General features: G+C 38.9%; 1 protein-coding gene across 1 annotated transcript; it reads right to left on the bottom strand.

Moving 5' to 3' along the window:
* Positions 1-161: 161 nt before the first annotated feature.
* On the bottom strand, positions 162-22,952 carry etv1 (ETS variant transcription factor 1; the record flags this gene model as incomplete). Its single annotated transcript, XM_080851787.1, has 12 exons — positions 162-383; positions 520-621; positions 1,006-1,175; positions 2,491-2,559; positions 3,346-3,414; positions 13,166-13,413; positions 13,897-14,085; positions 15,168-15,297; positions 19,015-19,062; positions 22,225-22,272; positions 22,479-22,557; positions 22,908-22,952. The coding sequence occupies 12 exons, from the start codon at positions 22,950-22,952 to the stop codon at positions 162-164; spliced, it is 1,419 nt and encodes a 472-aa protein (XP_080707913.1).
* Between the last annotated feature and the right edge of the window lie 766 nt (positions 22,953-23,718).

Here is a 23,718-nt window from a genome sequence, read left to right as displayed (position 1 = left end):
TGAAGAAGGGACAAGGGAACGGCCCCAGGGCAGACATAGAGAGAGACGGGGACAGGGGGAGGATTTTGTGGGTTGGCAAAATGCTCTTTTTTTCTTTCAAATGGTCCCAGTCATCATAGCAGAACCAAAAACTGGAAATTAAGTTTTGTAGTGGATGGACATCAGTAGACATAGCCTTGGTTGTGCGGACGTGAGCTGCAGTATGTTCCTTCCTGTATATATGCCATGCTCTCATCAAAGTGTGACAGTGGCACAGTGTCCTCCTCATTGATCTGGCGCTCAACATCTGTTTTCAACACAGGTCGTTGATTGTCTGGGAATGCCATGGAGAATAGTGCCTCAGGGTCACACACAAACTTGTAGACATATCTCTCCCCAGCTACCTGTAACCATGGAACAAAAAGGAAATATAAATATGATGTATATTGTTCAATTTACAAGTATACATAATAGAACAGAGAACAAAGGATCTAGTATGTATGTAAAGCTGTAAAAAACAAATTGTTCAGAACCTTCTACCTTTTGCATGATTCCTTTTTCATAGTAATAGCGTAATGAACGACTGAGTTTGTCATAATTCATTGCAGGGCGATTTTTCTGAATCCCCCACCGTCGGGCAACCTTTGAATGACCCATACACAAAAAACAGTTCTGAATCAGAACCTTAGAGTTTTAAAAACTGTCCTAACAGCCATGTCTCCTGTCTAGTGCTCAGGGGTAAATTCATTACATAGGCTTGTTGTCAACTACAACAACATGGTGATATTCCCTGTCTAGGATCAAGTGTTTGTATGGAAGTAAGACACCTTTAAACATTAGCTCTATTTTTACCGTATAAAATGTGAATGAATATATTTCTATTGTCAGTGTTGAAAGTATATATGAAGATTAGCCTCAACAGATATGTCAGTGTTGAGAGTATGTATGACTATTAGCCTAAACAGAAATGTCAGTGTTGAGAGTATGTATGCTGACTAGCCTAAACAGTGTTTCTCCAACTCTCACCTCTTCTGGCTCGATGAGCTTGAATTCCATACCACGGCCAGTCCAGGCAATAAAATGAGAGTTGGATGGTTCATCCAACAGGGCCACCAGGAACTGCCAAAGTTGCAGAGAACCACGTCGCTGGTAGGTGGGTCCCTCCCGATACAACCCTACCTCCTGCTTGATATCACCTAGGGATCAATTACAATTTTACAAATACTGTCCTTTACACAAACTTCAGATTTAGTTTAAACGATCACTTACGCATTAAAGGCGGGCTGTTTCTCATTTACAGTGCCAGAACTGTGTACGAACACCAGAATTTTTTGAGCAGACAGACTGATCGGACAGCTACAGGACCATAGGAGTTTTTCCTGAGTTTTATTTAAATTGTGGACTGCATCTTGAAATTAACGTATTTCATTATTATACGGCTCTTCAGAATACCACAGAATGTTCCACTGATTTCAATGTTCTGAGGTCCAATTTTTTTTTTCTATACTGCAAAAAAGTAATTACCACTGCCTTTGTGCCTCTGCCTCACATCTTTCAAATCATTTCTCAAGTAGTCAGTTTACTTATCAGAACGGAAATTTGTGGTAATTTGTATCTAACTTGTTACATTAGAGATTTGGTGATACTTGGCGGGGTAAAATAATTTTCTTAAAATGGAAGATTTTTCCATCAATTTCAATATTTATGGAGAGTACAGGACCTTTGAGTGCTGGTGGCAGCCTAGTTTTCATAAAAGAAACTTCTACTTTCCCTGAGATGTGCCAATGGTTCTCTCAAATTGCACCATTAATGGAAACATTCAATTTCATATCAATAAATAGATTGCTTAGCCTATTTTTCCTCAACAAGTGGACGAGTCTGCATGTAGCCTAACACATTGCTATGCAACACCTGCAACGTTAAAGTCAAAAGTTGTCAGTGGAAGCCACAAAAACAATGGAAGCAATACAATCATGAAAATTAAGTATTGTGTGCACTTTCTTTTGTCGTTTTGTCGTGTATAATAAGTATTTTCTGATCCTGACCAGCGGACTATACATTATCCTTTACTTAATCTGTAATATACAACACAAAAGCTCTACTGTAAAACAGATGATCCACAGGAAAGAACACAGGATACACACATGTTTTTTACTATCAGCTTGGTGAAAATAGCTAAACTAAATTTTCGTATTCCCTTTCTAGTATTTTAAAGTCATTTTCATTGTTCTTCCCTGTCTTGTTTCTGTACTTCCTCTCAGTTCATCTCATTGCTATTGCTTCTCAATTATTTTGTACTTATTAAAGATTTAGCATGGATGTCATTTCACTTGTGTTATTGGGATGGCTGTAATAGCAGGGTTTGATTATTTCATTTGGACCATTGAACATTTAGTCTGTGTCCGTTGTCATTGGGCAGTGCTGCCAATTACTCTCCAGATTGTAAAAAGTAATATCAACAAGCATGACCATTTACAAACACAAAAATGTACTCCACCAGTAAAAACTTACCCTCTGCTTTTTCTGGCACCACGCATGTATCATCATAGAAGTGTCGTGTCACTTTATCGAACATGCAGCCTGTGTGAAACGGAGTATTGATGAACTATCGGCTTCAAAGAAGTGCATGACTTCAATTTCAAGCTAAACAAATCCCTTTAGTAAGAGTGTGTGTGTGTGTGTGTGTGTGTGTGTATGTGTGTGTGTGTGTGTGGGGGGGGGGGGGTTGTCACACACCAATAACTATTCAATACACATCAACAGATTATTTTTATAGAGTGACATATTAAATGTATTAAAAAAATATCCCCAAAAACATCCTCAAAGGAGGGGAGTACTACACTGGGTCAACCAAAATCATCAAGTTTTTATGTTGAACAGTAAGAAAAAAGATTGTGAATGCATACATGTATTCACTTTGCCATTACTGTATTCAACCTGAGTGAACTCATGACACGAGTACTTAAACATAGTGGCATGAAGATGGCGTGGCAGAAGATGGGCACCCAGCTAAACTGTGCGATGAAATTCACAAAGGGTCCCATAACAAGCAAAAATAAAACCAAATAAAGAAGATCTGGGTAAGTAGATGATAACAATATGAATGAGCTGAATGGTGCTGAATTTTTGCTTTTTTTCGCTGCATGTCTTTTTTCGATATCCTCTCTACATGACCAGGATCATGTACTTTTTTAGTAAACGTAATTATAACACAATTGTAACTCTAGTGTGCCACCTTCAGGTGGTGAAGCTGATCATTTCATTTACAATGGCTTGGTCACGTTCAATCATTTTTCCAAGGTCCATATCTGAGAAGGTAAATACTGCCAAAAATGTAACATTAGTAAAATGTAGTGTTACTAATACCTTCAGCCCTATTAGGATAAGGCATATACCCCTCGTGTCTCAGGCAGACAGAATGGCAGCTGGGCACTTCTGTGGAAGCCAAAACAGAGAGTGAGGATGAAACATCTTTATGAGTTGAGGACATTTACCAGTTGACACTTGCCGTGTAGCCTTTCTGTTATGTTTCTGCATGTCGCCATGATATGAGTAAGCTAAATCTCCCATCTCCCTTTGAATTAGACGACTGTATACTAAAACACAATGTGACCATGGTGATATCCATGCCACAGAACGCAATGAGCAATTTATGTGAATTAAATGTCTTCTTCTTTTCTCTTTGGAAAGTCAGAAATATTAGTGGTAATCTAATTAGCGTTAGCCATGCCATCCTTTCCTATGAACACAGGGAGGAAAGACCAAATCAAAAAAGATAAACTCAGATAGCATACCATAGAACCAATCAGAAAGAGAAAAACAAGGAAATCATCAGTGCGGACACATGTGTCCAGTTTCCGAGCGTAGTCCGATTTCAATCGAAGATCCAATTCATGTGACTCCCCAAATCTAGATTTCCTGTGTCCGACTGAAGTCCGACTGTAATCCGATGTACACCCCCAGATAAGTGATCGGATTACGCTGGAAATCGGACAATGCGCGCATTTGACTCTCGAATCTAGATTTCAACTGGACAAAAACAACTTTTGCACGTGCTTGAGATCCTGCCCATAGATATATACATGCATCATATATGTCTATGATATGATAATTGCTGCTAGACGCTCAGTTCTTGTGCTCCCTCTCATTCATGTTGAAATACTGAAACCGAAACTGAAACACAACTGTTTTGGACAGAACGCGCTAATTCAGTGAACATATATTTTCATATTACTTTTCCACCACTTGTTAGTCATGTAATCCATACATATCGATGCAAATCAATCAATACTAATACAACTTTAACTGTGGTGTGTTTTTGTTTCATTTCACAACTTATTTACTGTATAATCAACGGTAGCAGATGCCCGCTTGTAAACATTCCACATTTGATTTGAACTGACGCGGCCAAGATCTGGATTTGTCACTGCCATGTGCCGTGAGATAACGCAGTTAACCCCCCATGGAGACCCCATGGAGAGAGAAGTCGGGTTTGGCCGAAATCGGAGTAAGTCAAGTCAAGTCAAGTCAAGTCTTTTTATTGTCAGATGCACAGAACAACAGAGTTGGACTGGGCACTGAAATTCTTAGGACAGGACACCATACCACACTTCAATAACATAACAAGACATAACATATAAACATATAAACATATAAGTACTCCAACATGATATAACATAACATGACTTAACAATAAGTACTGAACATTAGATAAAAATATGAAAGACAGAGTAGTAGACCTACTAGATAAACAATAAATATACAATATAGATACTAAACATAAATACGCATACTAAACAGATACTAAACAGATAAACATACCTTCATGATATTTTTAGCTATACTGAACATATTATACACATAATAACCTGAACACAGAGACAAAGACACTTCAAGTGTGTGGGTGGTGCAATATTGCAAATGTAGCGCAAACAGCAGTGAAAGTGAGCCTGTGTAGAGTAAAGTGGCGAGTGTAAAGTGATGAGAGTGCATTATTGTTCATTATTGTTCATTTAGGAGTCTGATGGCCTTAGGGTAGAAACTGTTCTCCAGTCTGTGGGTGCGAGACCGGATACTTCGGAACCTTCTACCAGAAGGCAACAGGGTGAACAGTCTGAAGGATGGGTGGTGACAGTCTTTTAGGATCCTGCCAGCTCTTCGGAGGCATCTTGTAAGGTAGATGTCCTGAAGGGAAGGGAGTTTCCTGCCGATGATAAACTCAGCGGATCTGACCACACTGCGTAGGGCCTTACGGTCCATGGCTGTGCAGCTCCCAAACCACACTGAGATGCTACCAGTCAAGATGCTTTCTATAGTGCATCTATAGAAGTTGGTGAGGATGTCTGGATTCATGCCAAACTTCCTGAGTCGCCTCAGGAAGAAGAGGCGTTTCCGGGCAGCTTTGACCACCTTGTCAGTGTGGGCAGACCAGGTGAGATCATTGCTGATGTTGACCCCGAGGAACTTGAAGCAGCTGACCTTTTCCACTTCAGATCCGTTGATGTGAAGGGGTGTATGCTCCACCCCCTGCCGTCTCTTAAAGTCCACTATCATCTCCTTAGTTTTACTGATGTTGAGAGAGAGGTTATTTTCCTGACACCAAGTTGTTAGGGTGTCAACCTCCTCTCTGTAGGCTGACTCATCATTGTAAGTGATGAGGCCTACGATGGTTGTGTCATCAGCAAACTTCACGATGAGGTTGGAGCTTGGCATTGCCGCACAGTCGTGGGTGAACAAGGAGAACAGGAGAGGGCTAAGCACACAGCCCTGGGGGGCACCCGTGTTTGTGATCATTGTGGCTGACGTGCGGTCACCGAGTCTCACCACCTGTGGCCTCCCCGTCAGGAAGCTGTAGATCCATTTGCAGAGGGAGGTGTTTAGTCCCAGGTCCACAAGCTTAGAGACGAGTCTGGAGGGGATGATGGTTTTGAATGCCGAACTGTAGTCAATGAACAGCATCCTCACATACGAGTTCCCCTTTTCCAGGTGGGAGAGGGCTGTGTGCACTGTCAGGGCGATGGCGTCGTCTGTAGACCTGTTTGATCGATACACAAACTGCATAGGGTCCAGGGTGGGTGGCAGTGAGGAGCAAATGAATGATTTGACCAGTCGCTCGAAGCACTTCATGATGACAGAGGTCAGTGCTATCGGGCGATAGTCATTCATGCTGCTGGCCTTGGTGTTCTTAGGCACAGGGACGATGGTTGTCCTCTTGAAGCAGGTGGGGAGTACAGACAGGCTGACGGAGAGGTTGAAGATGTCACTGAAGACCCCTGCTAGCTGGTCAGCCCAGCCCCTGAGGGCCCTACCTGATATGCCATCGGGACCTGGGGCCTTGCGAGGGTTGACATTTTTGAGTCACTGGCTCACCTCCGCTACAGACAGAGTAGGCATACCGCTGTCTAGGTCATCAGGTAGCTCCACTGCAGGGGGGTCACTGGCCTTTTCAAAGCGAGCATAAAAGGTATTCAGCTCGTCTGGATGTAATGCAGAGGACTGAGTGTCACTGCAACGACTCCCTTTGTAGTCTGTGATGGCTTGTAATCCACTCCACATGCGCCTGGGATCAGAGCCATGGTAACTGGACTCCACCCTGGTCCTATAAGTTCTTTTTGCAGATTTGATGGCCCTCAAGAGTTCATATCTGGCCTTCCTGTACTGATCAGGATCCCCTGAGTTTAAGGCGACAGACCTGGCTCTCAGGCTGGCCCGGACCGTTGTATCAACCCAGGGCTTCTGATTAGGGAAAGACCGGACAGCCCTCTTGGGAACCACCTCATCAATGCAGGGATGAATGTAGCTGGTAACACTGTCTGTATACTCATTGATGTCTCCATCTGCAGCCTCACGAAACATCAGCCAGTCAGTGGTGTCGAAACAGTCCTGGAGAGCCTCCACACTCTCATCACACCATTGATGGACTGTCCGCATAACTGGTCTGACCTGTTTAAGCTTTTGTTTGTATGCGGGGAGGAGAAGAATGGAGGTGTAATCTGCCTTTCCAAAAGCAGGGCGGTGGAGGGGTTTGTAACTGCCCCGGAATGCAGTATAGCAGTGATCAAGGGTCTGGTCTCCGCGTGTGGGAAAGTCAATGTGCTGATAGTATTTAGGCAAGACCTTCTTCATGTTAGCCCTGTTGAAATCTCCAACAACAATGAAGGCTGCCTCTGGGTGCACATTCTCCAGGCCATTGATAATGCTATACAGTTCATCCAAAGCAGTAGCCTTATCCACCTGGGGAGGGATGTAGACTACACTCATGATGTCCCGCGGTAGATAGAAGGGTCTGATTTTTATAGTTAGTAGTTCTAGGACCGGAGAGCAGTGAAATGCCAGTACTGCTATATCCGTAGCCCATAGAAAGTTAACCATAGCACAGAACCCTCCACCCCTGCACTTGCCTGAATCAGCAGTCCTGTCCTGGCGGAATATATTGAAACCCGGCGGCGTAATCGCGGTGTCGGGGATCTCCGGGACAAGCCACGTCTCAACGAATGCCAAGACACAGCAGCTTGTAATGTCCCTTTGAAATTTAGTCCGTGCATAGAGTTCATCCATCTTGTTGTCAATGGACTGAACGTTTGCAAGTAGTATTGTTGGTAGAGTGGGTTTGAAATACCTTTTCCGAGTCCGAACGAGAAATCCAGCACGTCGACCTCGCTTCTTCCTCCTCCGTCTTGTAGGTAAACAAAGCCGCGGAACAACAAAGAGTCCACTGCAGTCCGAGCTCTCGCTCCGGAAAGTTGATTTAAAGTTCGTGAAATAATCTTTTCCAAGTGACGATCGTATATCCAGAAGTGATTTCTGATCATACTGTATGAGCGTCACTGTAATCTGAACGAAACAAACGAACAAGACTAGTAAAACAAACAAAAAGTTACGTAGAGTTGACGGAGCTCCCATCAGTGCGACCATCCTGCTGGCGCACCGGAACCAGCGTACTGCTTACTGCCATCATGTGAACGCACTGATTCACTCATAATTTCCTGACTTCTGATTCCTGATGTAGAGTTACAAAGAGAGAAGCAAGGATTTGTCTCTAAGTATATGGCAGTATGCCCTTAATTAGATGGTATGTTTGGTATAAGACGGTAATGTAAGAACTTTTTCATTTCAATCAGAAAAGAATGTATACAATGGCAATGGATGTGTGACAAATAGATAAGAGATCAAAATGCCATTTGATTTGCATGTGTGAGGACATTAGTGGGACCAAGACATGGCAGTAGATCCTAGTTACTATCTGAGTGTTAACTTTCAATTTTCTGAATAAACACACTGCTTTAAAGCTGAGAGGAGAGGAGATGTGTTAAGCAGCACTGAATAAACACACTGCTCTAAAGCTGAGAGGTGATGTGTTAAGCAGCACTGAATAAACACACTGCTCTAAAGCTGAGAGGTGATGTGTTAAGCAGCACTGAATAAACACACTGCTCTAAAGCTGAGAGGTGATGTGTTAAGCAGCACTGAATAAACACACTGCTCTAAAGCTGAGAGGTGATGTGTTAAGCAGCACTGAATAAACACACTGCTCTAAAGCTGAGAGGTGATGTGTTAAGCAGCACTGAATAAACACACTGCTCTAAAGCTGAGAGGTGATGTGTTAAGCAGCACTGAATAAACACACTGCTCTAAAGCTGGGAGGAGAGGAGAGGAGAGGAGAGGAGAGGAGAGGAGAGGAGAGGAGATGTGTTAAGCAGCACTGAATAAACACACTGCTCTAAAGCTGGGAGGAGAGGAGAGGAGAGGAGATGAGTTAAGCAGCACTGAATAAACACACTGCTCTTAATCTGGGAGGAGAGGAGAGGAGAGGAGATGTGTTAAGCAGCACTGAATCACCACACTGCTCTTAAGCTGGGAGGAGAGGAGAGGAGAGGAGATGTGTTAAGCAGCACTGAATCAACACACTGCTCTAAAGATAGGAGGAGAGGAGAGGAGAGGAGATGTGTTAAGCAGCACTGAATCAACACACTGCTCTAAAGATAGGAGGAGAGGAGAGGAGAGGAGATGTGTTAAGCAGCACTGAATCAACACACTGCTCTAAAGATAGGAGGAGAGGAGAGGAGATGTGTTAAGCAGCACTGAATCAACACACTGCTCTAAAGCTGGGAGGAGAGGAGAGGAGAGGAGATGTGTTAAGCAGCACTGAATCAACACACTGCTCTAAAGCTGGGAGGAGAGGAGAGGAGAGGAGAGGAGAGGAGATGTGTTAAGCAGCACTGAATAAACACACTGCTCTAAAGCTGGGAGGAGAGGAGAGGAGAGGAGAGGAGAGGAGAGGAGAGGAGAGGAGAGGAGAGGAGAGGAGAGGAGAGGAGAGGAGATGTGTTAAGCAGCACTGGGCTGCTGGCCCATGACCCCTGGGAGGCAATTAGTTGCCCTATCCTTCAGAGGGACCATCAAACAGAGCCAGGCCTATAGGAAATTAAAATCCAACAGAGCCACAACCATAAACAGATCCCTTGTCCAATAATGAGCCTTCATTTTATCAATCAACCCATCTTTCAGTAAAAGGCCATCTGACTTTCCACACTGAAAAGTCTTACATAATCTTGAGATCAAGGATTCTCCTTTTAAATTAGATTGTTTTTTTTTTCAGTTTCTTTCAATAAAGACATGGTAGACATTACAATGAACAGGTTAAGGTTCCACATCTACTGTATTTACAGATTGTATAAGTATTCAAACAAAGCATGTTTTGTCTCTAAGCAGAAACTTGAAGTGTGCAAGATGCATAGCCAAACGCCACTCTCTCTATTAATCTCTGTTTTGCGGAAGGTCTACAACAATGAGACCAAACATAACACAAATATCATTGCTGGCATTGCATCACAAAACATGCTATACATACCTTTGACGTGTCTAAACCACAGTAACAAAAACATTTACATGTGATTGGTATTGATTGTTATTGGTGATTTTTATTGTTTTGAATCCTAACTTACAGCATGTATCTGTTTTAAAAAGGTCTAACTAAGTTAATATTTAAATCAAAATGATGATACCCCCAAAAATGACACTCTCAATCCAAGACAGACGGTGGTAGCATTGCAAATCATGTTTCAGGCATATCAATAAATGTTAGTACAAAAAGGAAGTACCTTGAGTGTAAAATGTAGTCTTTATACTTCAAAAAACAATTGTCCTCGTATGTGGACGTCATGCAAAAGTGGACTCAGATGACTTTAAGTCTTTGTGAACATACTATTTCTTTCTAAGATTTAAATTAGCTTGTATTATAATTCAACAGACAATAACAACAATGACCATACAGAATAACATGGTATTTCATTAAATTCCCACTTTACACATGCATCAACAGACCAACTAATATTTAGATCTTTGTAACATGGTGTCCACATGCAAGGACAGCTTAATAACTTTTAAATAAAACCATTTTTTTTAATGAAATGAAAAAGGATTCCAATTTCAGCCCAATTTTGAACAATAAAAATCCTTAAACCAATCTGGATAATTTTAATCATAATTCATGCATGAATGTGTTAAAAAAACATTCACCACAGATTGAAACATTACCTATATGAACCACTCTATTAAAACATCACTTTCACATAAATTCCACAGAGCTGGTATTTTGGGCAGGGTCACCATTCAAACCAAATGACATGATGTGGTACCTGGATCACAATGCCTGGGCACCTGACCACCTAAAGACACATCTTTCTCTATTTCAATACATCTGGGTGGGTTGGTGTTGAGTGAAAGTCAAAGGAGGCATTCAATCCTCTCTTGCTAATTGCAAACAAGTATGGTGGTGGCCCCGAGATGCCAGCCATTTCATGAGATTCATTTGGTCCAATGATTGCTCTGAATTAACATGTAACAGACACACAATGTAAAGACATACAAGACCAGGTGCAACCAGTGATGGAAACACTATTCCCCTGTGATGTCCCCATCCCAACATAATGCTCACGTACACACTGCTAACAAATAAATAATGGTTCCCAGCAAGACAAAAGGGTCATCAAATACAATATATAACCCGCAGAATCACCAGACTGTGTAATAATATTTTATTATTTTAGATTCACTTCCTTTTTTCCTCAAATAACTTGAGTACGTTCTTCTTGAGAAATCGGCCAATATCCCACTACATACAGTTGAAAATGCTTTAAAATGTTTTGAATTTAAAGAATGGGCCAACTCATTAGCTATTGGTTTTTGTTGGTGTGCACATGCTTAATTTTAAGTGTTTCTGATAAATTGTCAACACCTGCAGTATCTGTGTTTCACTGTTTCACTGTCCATCACTGTATGATGCATACAGCTGTCAGAATGCAGCAAATATCTCTACCAAGTCCATTGAATAAATACATTGAAATGAATCCATATTTTAAGTTGACATTTTTGGGGGTGTTATGGTCAAACGATATTCATATTTTTTTTCTTGCACATAGCTCTCTCTATACATATTATTAGAAATAATATATAATAATTAGAAATGTATAAATAATCAATAGTATATACATATAATAATGAAAATACTGTAAATATGTCCCTTAGAACTTTTTTTTTTAAAGATCACTACAGATATATAATGATAATTATCCAATATGAGTATAAATAATGATAAATGTCAGAATGAAAATTGCATCATGTTTCCACTTTTTTTACTTTTTTTAAATACAAAAAAAAAACGGTTTTCACTCGAAGCAGATGCAACAAGATATGTTCACTTTCTTAATGCATATTATTTATGCATAACATAATAACACATTTTGTGCATAACTTTATAACATAATTTACATTTAAAAGCCATGCAGTTGATTCTGAAAAAAAAAAATTGCAGCCCCATATTTGTACATATGTCTCCCTATTCGTTCAGTTGTGGATAGAGATGACAGAAACGAAACAGTTAACATTTTTGTAAAACCGAATGTTATTTTTTGTGATTTCAGAGCTATCAAACCCTTCTTAAATACTGTAAGCACTATCAGTCTTTTGTTATCCTCTCATTAATTTCAAAGTCCTCACAGTTGTCTTTGCAATCGCCGTGATAATAAGGTTATACATATTATATATTTGTGTTATATGGCAGAAAAATGCTAAAATGGTATTTGCTGAAAACTAATTTTACAAATACTGAGATTGATGTTTCCAAGTAAAAGATATCAAAAGCAGGCCAATACCATATCAATCAAAGCAATTCAATAAATCAATTAGGCCTATATGGCATCATTTAATAACGCAAATGTTTTAAAAGTTGATAAGTCCAGGTGCATTTGCAAGTTATTGATGACTGATTGAAACCCATCCCAAATAGTGGTGATAACAATTCAAATGTGCTTATTCCCATAACACCAAAATGTGCCATCAGATTTCTCCAGGTCTTAATTTTATCATCAGGTCACTGCAATCTTCTGTAAAACTAAACGAGTAAGTAGTGTGACAGAATGTCAGTTACTGTTTGAAGGAAAGAGCATGAATTTACTGAGTGTTAATGTGGCACTACTTGTCTTTAACCTAACGGCATGGTGCTTTTAGTTATTAATTCAGCCAATTAACAAATCCATTCCTATGAACGATTCATTCCTATTCATATAACTTGTAAACACTGCTAGAAATCAAATGGGTCCACAGAGGGCACAGGCTATTATTGTCCTTAGTGTAGGGACTGGCAACTATCCAGATAGGACTCAATTTACTTCCTTATACCTTCTTTTCTAATTCAATAAATGCTGGAATGCTCACTGGGTTCACATGATCATAGGTTATGCATGGGTTGATTTACACCCAGGCTCACTACATGAACTGGTTTTAGAAATGGAAAAGTGTTTCCACTTGCGATGTTGGTTTGCTTCTCTACAATTATAGATTTTGTCATTACAAATGGCAACATTTTGTGTTACAGAGGATGCTGGTAATACCACTACCATTTTTGGTCTCATACAATTACTAATGACTTTTATCGATCAGGCCCAAAATGCTTAATTTCTTTATTTAATTCAAAATCGGGTAACTGCAAGGCTAATACAAATAAACAAGTTCAAGTTTATTTTTCCATTCAACAAAATATTAGGGGTGAAAATCATATAATATGAACATAGAACGATATTATGGTCCAAGACAAGTGAGTGATATTTCCACAATGACCGATGTAAGTACCAGGATGGTAAAACTATTGTCGAGCAGCCTTTTTTGGATAAATAAGATGATGTAGTACCTGAGTCATAGGTGAAATCCGGTGGCTCTTGTTTTATGATCATAGTTGGATGGTACATCTGGGGAAGATGGGCACCTGCCATCACAGGATGTTCAAACAAGGAGTCGTGGTATTCCTGCTTGAAGCCCTGGGGGGCAAACAGGAGACTGGGTTCAGACAGCTGCCGATGACACATAGGGCGCCCATCACGAGGCAGACTTTGGGCTGAAGAGAAGGAGGGGCATGGCTCTGATAGCTGTCGTCGGAACCTATAGTGGACACAGAGACATACTAGTGAGAATCTACGAGAGGCCTCTAAACCTGATCCTATAGTGGACACAGAGACATACTAGTGAGAATCTAAAGATTCCAATAAACCTGTAACTGATTCTACAAAGAGCAGACATAAGTGAATAGCACTGCACAGTAAAGTGAGTCTTCTATAATTACACAACTTGCAGTATTCAGTAAGTTTGCAAAGAGATGAAAGAATAAACTAGAGACTCTAACCATCTGTCTCATGTTATGGCATTTACATTAGTTATAGGCACAAAAGTCAAATCAACTCACAAAGACCTCAGTAAGTGTTGCCTAAACCTGACATTGCCAAAAGTTATATTTATGTGTTCACCTCACATTATAATTCAGGTGAATTCAAATAATTAGACTTGTCTAGATTTTACCATACCACTGAAATATATATAAAAAAAATGTCTTTGAAGCCCAAATTGGCTGAGATCATTTGGACAGACCTGTGGTCCATGGTATATGCGCTGTCAGGAGTAGGTTGAGCAGTAGCTAGGTGGGGGAATGTCCTGCTTGATTTGGGGAGAGATGGGGCTGTTATGGCGGATGCATGGTGAGGGGACACTGGTGTGCTGCTGGGTGGAGGAACAGGATTAGAAGCCTTTAGTCCTGCAATATGCTTTTGCTCACAGGCACTGTGAACAGAGAGGGAGAAATAGAAGCAATATTGATTTTAATTACATATTGTTTGGAACAAGTTCATAGGACAACAGACACATAACTTTGACACCAATGGATACTATGATCTCTGTTACTTTAATTTAATTTCAACATTTTAAATGTCTCTGCTTCTGCATACACCACTCAAATATTTATCTGTGCAAAACCAGCCATGGTTCATTTTTTAACAATTTGTGACAATGTTGTGAAATAGACAAAATGTATAGATATAAATGGTCATATAAGGAGAAATCTGCAATCTTTGATTAGTAGGTTTTTTTTTTTATTCCATCTTTTCTGTCCAGATGTACATCATTTTAAAGTAATGTTACCTACTGGCATAGTTGTTATTGTACATTATACAAACAAATATTGCCTCCATTTGGCAGTGTGTATACTGAATGTAGTCTTTTTAGCTTTTTATTAGTACAAAATAACTTTCCACTGTGAGCACAAAAACGACTTACAAATTAAAAAGACTTTCATTCAGACAGTACTGAATGATTTGCAGATGGAACTTCAAAAAAGACATAAAGATTATAATATAGAGGACCTTACAAAGGGAAACTCTAATCAATGAAAATAAAGTGTTCAATAGCAGCTACACTTGTGTTTAGGAGGAAATATTTGCTAAGTAATTTGGATTCTTAGTTATTTTGTGTCCACTGCTTTAGGTGCTTACTATTCACTGAAATTAGAAACACACCTGTCAATTTGTCTAAGGGGAGATGATGGTGATGCATCATAATTACACCCTATTCTATTATAGGACTGGAAACATTTAAGAATAATTTGTGATTTACTTCAAGTATGACTATACTCTGTCACTGAGCATGCCTCCATCCCTGAAAGAGATCAATAATGTGGAGATGGGGTTATGTCTGCCACATTCAGAAAGTCTTATTGAAATTGATTATATGCACCCAAATTCAAAGCTGTCAATGTTTCTCCATAGCTTTCCTATTTCTACTTCAACAAATAACTTGTGTCTCACAACTGAAGAAAAGTACCACTGTAAAAGAGAGAGTCTAAACTAGATTCCATCAGAGTTGCCCACCTGATACTATACAGGCACTTCTCCCCATAATGCAGCTTGTGTGGTGGCTCGTGGATGCAGGATGTGCTGAGTTTTGCACATGGGCTATGTGGCTCTGTTTTAATCTTCAGCTGCAGGCAGTGGAAAGACCCTGTACAAGTTGAAGACAACAAAATTATATTAAAAAAAAAAGAATATTAAGGGTGAACAGTATGCAGAGAAAGTCTTTCATAAATACACAAGAAAATATAAATGTACACAATACGAATCCAAATCAAATGATAACGGATGTAGGATTGGGTGGACCAGCCGCAAGCAGCAGTTTCACAGCTCAGTGTTCTAGAGCCCACAGAGACCTGGGTTTGAGTTCCAATTGCAGTCATTTCCTGATCCTACTCCTAATCTCCACCCCACTAATTTCCCATCTCTGTACACTCTGCTACCTAAATAAAGGCTTCAAAAGTAGACGTAGAATTGATGTGATAAGGAAAAGTACTGTGCACTGACGGCATCAAGTTTCATTAACTTTCATTACATTTTATTATTTAATTAACATTGATTATCATAGTTAACTGAAACTAACCTAATATGAGGTTGCAGTAAAAGACCATTCTTTTGCATCACCACATTGTATTTAGAATATGCTATTGGCTATTTTCAAGTGCCAGGATGTCTGCTAAAATATTTTACATTCTATCAAAGATGTAAGGTATACATTTGTGTAAGGGTTAAGGTTACAGTTAGGCTGTGTACAGTTAGACACATTTAGATTATTATTATTTGTATTAAATGTATTACATTACGCATGTTTGGACATTTTACATTCTAGGCCTAAATACATTTCTTGAATAATGAACGTGAGATGGGCTATACTGATCTCGACTAAAATAATGTTAGCATGTCATGGAATTTTTTTTACAGGCTCATCGTGGATGTGGCTAGGGCATTTTAAAATACGCAAATACGTTTTCAAAAAGTACATTTTGAAGGTACTTCACTTAGATTAGTTATAGTTTTAAAATATTTAAGAAAACCTCAAAATATGAAGGGAAAAATGTAAAGCTGTATTTCACTGTAACTGATTCTAAAACATGCATTCTCCATTAAACAATAGGTGCATCCAGTTGGTCACCACACACTGTATTTAATTTCAATATGAGTTCACATTTTAGTCACGTATGACTCAAATCATTCCACAAGGTATTGGTTTTGGTATAAATAAAAAATGTTAATATTATAACACTATTTCATAATGTTCTACTACCAGTACTAGCAGTTGTTGTTGCAGAAAGTGATATTTTTAATTTAAGCAGTAAATAGCCAGTATTTTTCAGCATGCCCTTACTATTATCAATGAAGCTTCCAGACCCTACAATTTTACAATTTAAAAGTAAATGTATAACAAAAACACGAGGAAACATGATATAAATGGAAGGAAAAGGAATACTTATTTTAGAGTAGAATATTTGATGTGTTGAATTACACCCCGAAACCAACCTCTGTCTTTTGCCTACTTGCTCCGTCCCCTTGGCTTTGTTCTAGACCATGGGAAAGTTTCCTTATATGCAATAATCTTGCAATAATCCTACATCCTTATTTTTCAGGTAGTTCATATTAATGTGACAAAATTGAAAAAATAAAAGTGGTAAATATTAATTACCCAAAATATTGTGTTCCTGATGACAAAAATAAAATATAGTATCAGTGTGTGCAAGATATCAAGTATACAGAGTCAGGTTAATCTAAATCAATAATAACTATCAAGTATACAGAGTCAGGTTAATCTTAATCAATAATAACTTCCAAGTATACAGAGTCAGGTTAATCTTAATCAATAATAACTGACATTTGAAATTGAAAGAGTCCTCTGTCCTCTTTTCAAATAGAAACAGACGCATCTCTTCAAATGTATTAGTGTGTCTTAAAGCCCCAATATGCAACAATTATACTTCAGGATTAGGGTTAGGATAAGCAGTTTAACCTTAAAATAACAGCTTAAAAAATTTGGGGCACTACAATGACTTTTAATATGGAGAATCGCCTCCGTGCCATTGCTATAGCAGGGTCTATAGGCATATAACTGCGTTCTGTAGTTTTGCCTGCCGCAGCCAGCCGACCTGACTTGTTTAATTTCTGTCGATCTAGTAAGTAGCTTATTTGCCGTCTTCCTTTGTCTTATGTTGCACTTGCTTGATGTTTGACAGTGTAAGGACAGTCGCTGAGTAACTAGTTTGTCATAATGTCAAAGTCAGCACATTTCGAGAGATTTCGTTAGTTTTAGCTGCTAGCATACCTTTAGCGAATAGCTATTTATCCGTTGTACTGCTTTAAACTGATTGTGATTGTAGAACATCTCAGTCCCTGCTTGCTACACGACTGGCCCATATGGGAGTGCTGTGGCTGCCCACTCTGTAGCCCAACTGCCCTCGCCCTCGTCCATCTGCTCCTGGCTGGCCCACCTGGGCCCACATGCTAACATCGCCATACATGCAACAGCAATGCACACATCACCGTCACCGAGGCCATTACAGTACCGTACAGCACACTGAGAAAAGTACTAAGCAACAATATATGCAAAGTTAGAAGTTACCTATCTTCATTATTTTATGCTGATATCTGTTCTTAAGCATTCTTGGTGTAACCACATGATATGCGTGATTCCAAACTAATAGATAGCAAAAATACTGATATAGTATTAATATCATAGAAGGATCATAGAAGCTAATTTTCATAATTTTGTAAATAGTTCAAGAAAAGACCAAAAAAAAACATTTCTTTTAGATTTAAGAAAACAACACTTATTTGACACAGAGGATATTCACCAAACACATCCAATTGCTGAGAGTATAACACATATCAGCAGTGATGCGTGTGGAAGGCAGCAGAGATGGAATGATGTTCCAGAAAGGGACAAGCCAGACCCTGTTTTGATGAGCTGTACAACATTCCCCCTCTTGGCTAATTTTTAAAACATAAGCTTGCATTGCACCCTGCCACGCCATTCATGGTCCATGCCACTTCCGAAGCTGGCATCACCATTTCACTGGCCAGAACTATGCCAACTGCACTTCCTATGTCCATTTTAGAGAAGACAGCAGGCTTGTATGTTATTAATACATTACTAGGACACTTCATATAAACCTGCAAATAAATAATCTAGTTTGCTGTAATGTGATCTTATTCACGTATTTACTAAGAGGTATTATATGCAACACAATATAAAAAAAAATTCACTGTGGAGGTATGAAATTGGTATAAGTATATGATCGAGAGTATAATGCGACTCACATTACAAAGCCACCTTAGTAAACCCAGAAACCATGCAGTAAGCAAAGACATCTATGACAAAATATGGGAAAGTTTGCTGACTGGGTAGCAATATGTCTGTAATGTTCCTTAATGCTTGCTTGATAAAACCTTACATGAAGAAAATGAAGCTCTCAGTGTATCGTTCCATTTACTTGTTTAGCTGATGCTTTTCTCCAGAGCAATGTACAGATTCCTCCCTGAATTATACACATTGCTCTACCCTTTGCTCTAGCAGTTGAGCTACAGGGACATCCATTATCCTGTAGCGTGCATGTCAGAATTGTGTTAGACATGAGGACATTGTCCTGTAGTGTGCATGTTAATCTTGTGTTAGACATGAGGACATTGTTTTACCAAGGAACTGAACCTCCAGAGGGAGCTGTCATGCCAGGAAAATGAAGAAAAATTTCCATATTCCAGTTTCCATACAGAAAAGTTGTATTTAATTTCACTATAGATTAATGGCCACTGTATATCTCTATATATTACACCAGATATCTTGCAAAACATTCAAATCTGTTTGCATATTCAGCCTAATAAAGAGTCAAATCATACTCACAGTTCTCACTATGGAAGTCTGGGACAAACTGCTCATCATTCTCCAGAGCTAGAACAGAGAAAACAAGAGAAAGAGGGTAAGGGTAATGTAACGTTAAATACGAACGAAATGCCTTTATCAAGAGACAGGCTTCTGTAAATGTACCACATATGAAGTAAAACCGCAGTATGAATGCAAAAACAATAATTCATAATTTCTGTGAAGGGATAGCACAGCCAACTCATTCAAATTCAGCATTTATGTCAGAAATAGATCAAAAACCACCCTCAAGTCCACACAATATTCAAAGGGCCAAAAACCTTTTGGTTTTGATGAGTGTTGCATCACGAAAGAGTACTATCAATTTTATGTATACACACCAAAGATGGGTGTTTCTGTTTTATCAAAAACAATAACAGCTTGAGACACGTACACGTCTTGAGGACCATTTCTTATATGAAGCTGATCATCTCTTGGCAGGTCTCCCATGACATTTGTAAATGGGTTTCAATGAGACCATCATTCATCCAAAAAGGAAATAATAAAAACATAATTTATATACAATGTGTATATGAGCTGAAAACAAAACAAAAACAATACATAAAAGTGATTGGCTAATAGATTTGTGAGTAGTGCTGAGATGAAAAGCATGAGAGTGAAGATGGGGATGAGGTAGGACAGAGGACAGTGAGCTCCCACCAGGCGAGCTGGAGGGAGGTGTGTGTCAACATGTGAATGAGATCGCCAGCCCTGGAACTCTGCCGCCATTGACAAAAAGGGGAGGAACAAAGTGAAAGAAAAACTGTTGGGATCCTGGCATGGGTTAGGGTTATGTTAGTCTTCAGCCATCACTGACTTATCTCTGTAGACGCATAATAAAGGTGGGTTTGTCTATTACAATCTTGCTTGTCTTAGGACATGGATTTTAAATATTGTCATGTCCCGTTTATGAACTGATAGCCATGAACATGTTTGGTTAGTTTTCAGTTTATTTTCCCCCTTGCCAATTACTAATTCAATGGCCAAGTCAATCAATTTGAGAAAACAACAGGTCATGTTAAACCAGATGAGAACAATAGCCCACTATTAACGGATATTAATCATCCCTTTTATTTTCAAACTATCTTTCACTTCTTGTAATTTTACACCTCTAAGACTAGAGACCTATCAACCACTACCATGCTATCTGAAGAACAATCTGTCTCCCATAATGATCTCTTATTTCCAATTACTAGACCCAATAAATCTTACTCATGGGTGTAGGCATGTAGCTCTTTCCTTTATTTTAATAGACAGGAAGTCATCTGTTAAAATTACACAGTTGAGATGTTCATCTCAGTGATATGAGCTTGGCAGGATTATATTTCTTTCAGTAATATCTACATGGAGACACTTCTAAAATATCTTACACCCCCTGGTGAAAAGGGGGTACATTGTACAGCTGAAACAGAGCATTAAAACAAATTGCCCCCCAAATATAGTTTTGATCCGCACACTTGAAATACCTAAATATATTTGAAGTTCATTAAAAGAGAAATAAGTTATTGGAATAGTGAGTATACCCCAATCCTCTCATACACTCAAAACAGAATAACAAAGTCAAATACCTACAATTTCAAAAATATAATTCAATATTATATAAAAGGTAAAATTGCAATTATTACAATATAAATTAGATAAAAGCACCAGACTTAGGATAGGAGACTTCTCCCTCAAACTTGGACATGGCTCATTCCCTGACATTTACTGGGCTGAGCAATGAGAAGCATTACCATATAATTTTTACTGAGACCATCAATTGCAATATTCAGCACTAACATTATGAAAGTCCAGCAAAACAAAATAAAATAAAAAACTTCAAAAATAAGTGAATAGAATGATTTCATAGTATGAATGTACCTGTGCCTGAAGGATTTACTTTATACTACATCTAAAATGTTTTATAATTTAACAAACTGATATTTTTCCTAGTAATACAATAGTAATTTGGAATTGGTTATTAAAACTGCTTATAGTTACTTGAAACAGAACAGAAATGTTTCCCAACAAATAAAGTAATATTTTAACACTGATCAGTGAATAGATAATAAATATATTTGGTATCATAAATTGCACCCTATCTGGCTGAACAATACGGGCTTGCAATAAAATGTGTATAGAAATGTTAATCTATATTTCATATATTCCAAAGCAATATTACTAAAATGAAAAACTACATACCATTTCTTATTGCTATGTCCGATGGTGACTTATTCTTTTAACATCGTAACATAGGAAAAAAGTAGCATATGGAAAAGACTCTTCAGAGCATGCATACAAACTTCACATACTTGCATAAAAAGCCACAAAATGGTCTTTTCCAAAATATTGTTTTTTAACAAAATATTGACAACATTATCATAAGTTTGTTCACATAAGCTAATAATAATTTATACACATATTATTACGATTGTTATCGTCTATAAAAGATTAAATTAATTATACTAGCAATGGGAATGAGCATTCACTAACCTACAGGTCTGCGCTGCAAGCTGGTAGGAAAGAAGACGCTTGCACTCGTTATGTCCTGAAGCATCTTGTTCGATTTACCCCCAAATCAGACAATCTTGCCATTAGAGAATAAATAAAGAAAAGAAAAAATCCACAATGGTGGAAAAATGATGGACTTTAAAAATCAATCCCAGTTTATCCAAATGAGCGAAAGGGTTAATGGAAACAATAAATCTTCAGCACTGGAGAGACCCTTAAACTGACTAAGAGTGAGAGAAAAAGAGAAAATGAAAAAAATAAGAGAGGAGAGAGGCAGACAAGAACAAGAACAGAAGTGGAAAATAATACAAGGTGGTAGTCAAGTTGGCTTGGATGCAGTGCCAAGCCAAGAGGGGATTTAAGCATGCTGTTTAGTAAGAAGGTAATATGTGAAGACACTCTGGGTAGTCTTCTCAGTTGCCCTCTCCCAGACTGCTGCCTGGCAAGTTCTATAATGCATGCATGACACACAAGGTGCCTATTCCAGTCAAGACATTAATTGGCTGAAACAATGAGGTAACTTGAGGCTCATCCTCCACGAAAACACAAACCTAATATTCAAAACACCACCCCCTCTTTCCTCATCTTTCTTTCTTCAACAAAGCGCTCTTCTGCTCATTTGAGCTAACACAGCTCACAGTCCTAGCATGTGGACTGTCTGCCTTTTGATTTGCCTCTATCCCATGCACACTAGACACCTACCTGAACAAACCCAAGTCTCCCGCAACTGGTAGAGGTCCTGAAAGAGATCTGAAACAACATAAAAACATGCAGTCCATTTGACTTTGGACCTCACTGTCAAAGCTCTCAGATCTCCAGTGATACATGACGAGTAACTGATGTTGCCGAGAGAAAGAAATGTATATATGGTCTAAATCATTTAAGAATAATGCACATAATCTTAAGAAGTTGTGAAATGAACTTCTTCTGTTAGTCCATCCTAATTCCAAGCTTACCCTCTGTGTCTAATGCCAGGTCAGATCGAATCTGTTTTTGCTTTCTGTCATTGACTGGTTTCTCACCAGAAGACTTCCCCTGTGGATTCAAAGCAGTGGGGGTGGGGCATGGGGATAAGGAAGAAGAAATGATGTTGGCTACTGCTGGGAGTGAACAAGCATAAATGACTTGTTGGCTTGTATAACATTAGTGAGAGTAAAACCCACCATATTTAAGGAGCTTGGCCCATATGTCAAAAGGCCAACAGAAAACTATGCAGGCTACCATGCTCCACAATAGACTACTAATAATAATCTAAAAATAAGAACATAAGATCATAATTAGCTAGACAGTTTTCCTATAAATGTCAGCTTGTTAACACAATTATTTCATCATTATAATATATATTGATAACAATATTGCTTGTGATTTATTTCCATCTGACTCACATGTGGTTTACTGAGAGGTACTTTTTGGTCGTAAAATCCATCCATGTTTTTGTGTCCCATTTAACTGTTTAGGGGAGTATATGTAGCCTCTTCATTAGCGATGCAGTGCCATCCGACCTAAAATTGACCAGAAGCTGTATTTGCGGTTAGGAATAAAAACTGCATTAACTTTTACAACTGATTTACTATTATTTTTGTTTTTAGGTATCAATACGCCTTTAATGAGCCGAATGAGCACGTTCAAAGGCGTAGTAAGCCTGCATCAAAACCGAACTTTAGCCACCTACGCATATGAAGAACAAGGGGTTGATGTATCCCTTGCTTTTATGACACAACAAGCTTATGATACTGTTGAAACAGTACTGAACACCACTACTGTCAGCCGTTGGACCAACTTAAGCTTGCGGGAGACGCAGCCCTTACCTATCACCCTGTTCATGGTATTTAGCTTAGCAAGCTAAACCTGTAAAGTAGAGAAATCATGTAGGTTGCAGGTGTAAGTGTTAACTTACCTAATGTAGAGTATGTATTTATGTGAGATCCGCCTGAGAAACTTCAAACATGACAACCTGTGCACAGATCACGCGCTCGTATAATGCTCCATCTTCTGTTCATACTGCCCTGCACTCATCGGCGTCTGCTTACGCCGCCCATTCAAACAGCCGGAACTCTCTCCTATTGGCTGTCCTGCATTTGTTCAGTTCCATTTACCTGTCAATCAGCCTTGGTTTGAGTCTCTCGCCTAAAAGAAATAAACAAAAACTTTCTGAATTGCTACAAATCCATGTATTAGTTCTTTGATTTCGATAGA

This window comes from Sprattus sprattus (assembly GCF_963457725.1).
Source record: "Sprattus sprattus genome assembly, chromosome: 14".
Classification (NCBI taxonomy): Eukaryota; Metazoa; Chordata; class Actinopteri; order Clupeiformes; family Clupeidae; genus Sprattus; species Sprattus sprattus.
The sequence above is the reverse complement of the archived record's forward strand: the minus strand, read 5'-3'. Positions and strand labels throughout refer to the sequence as shown.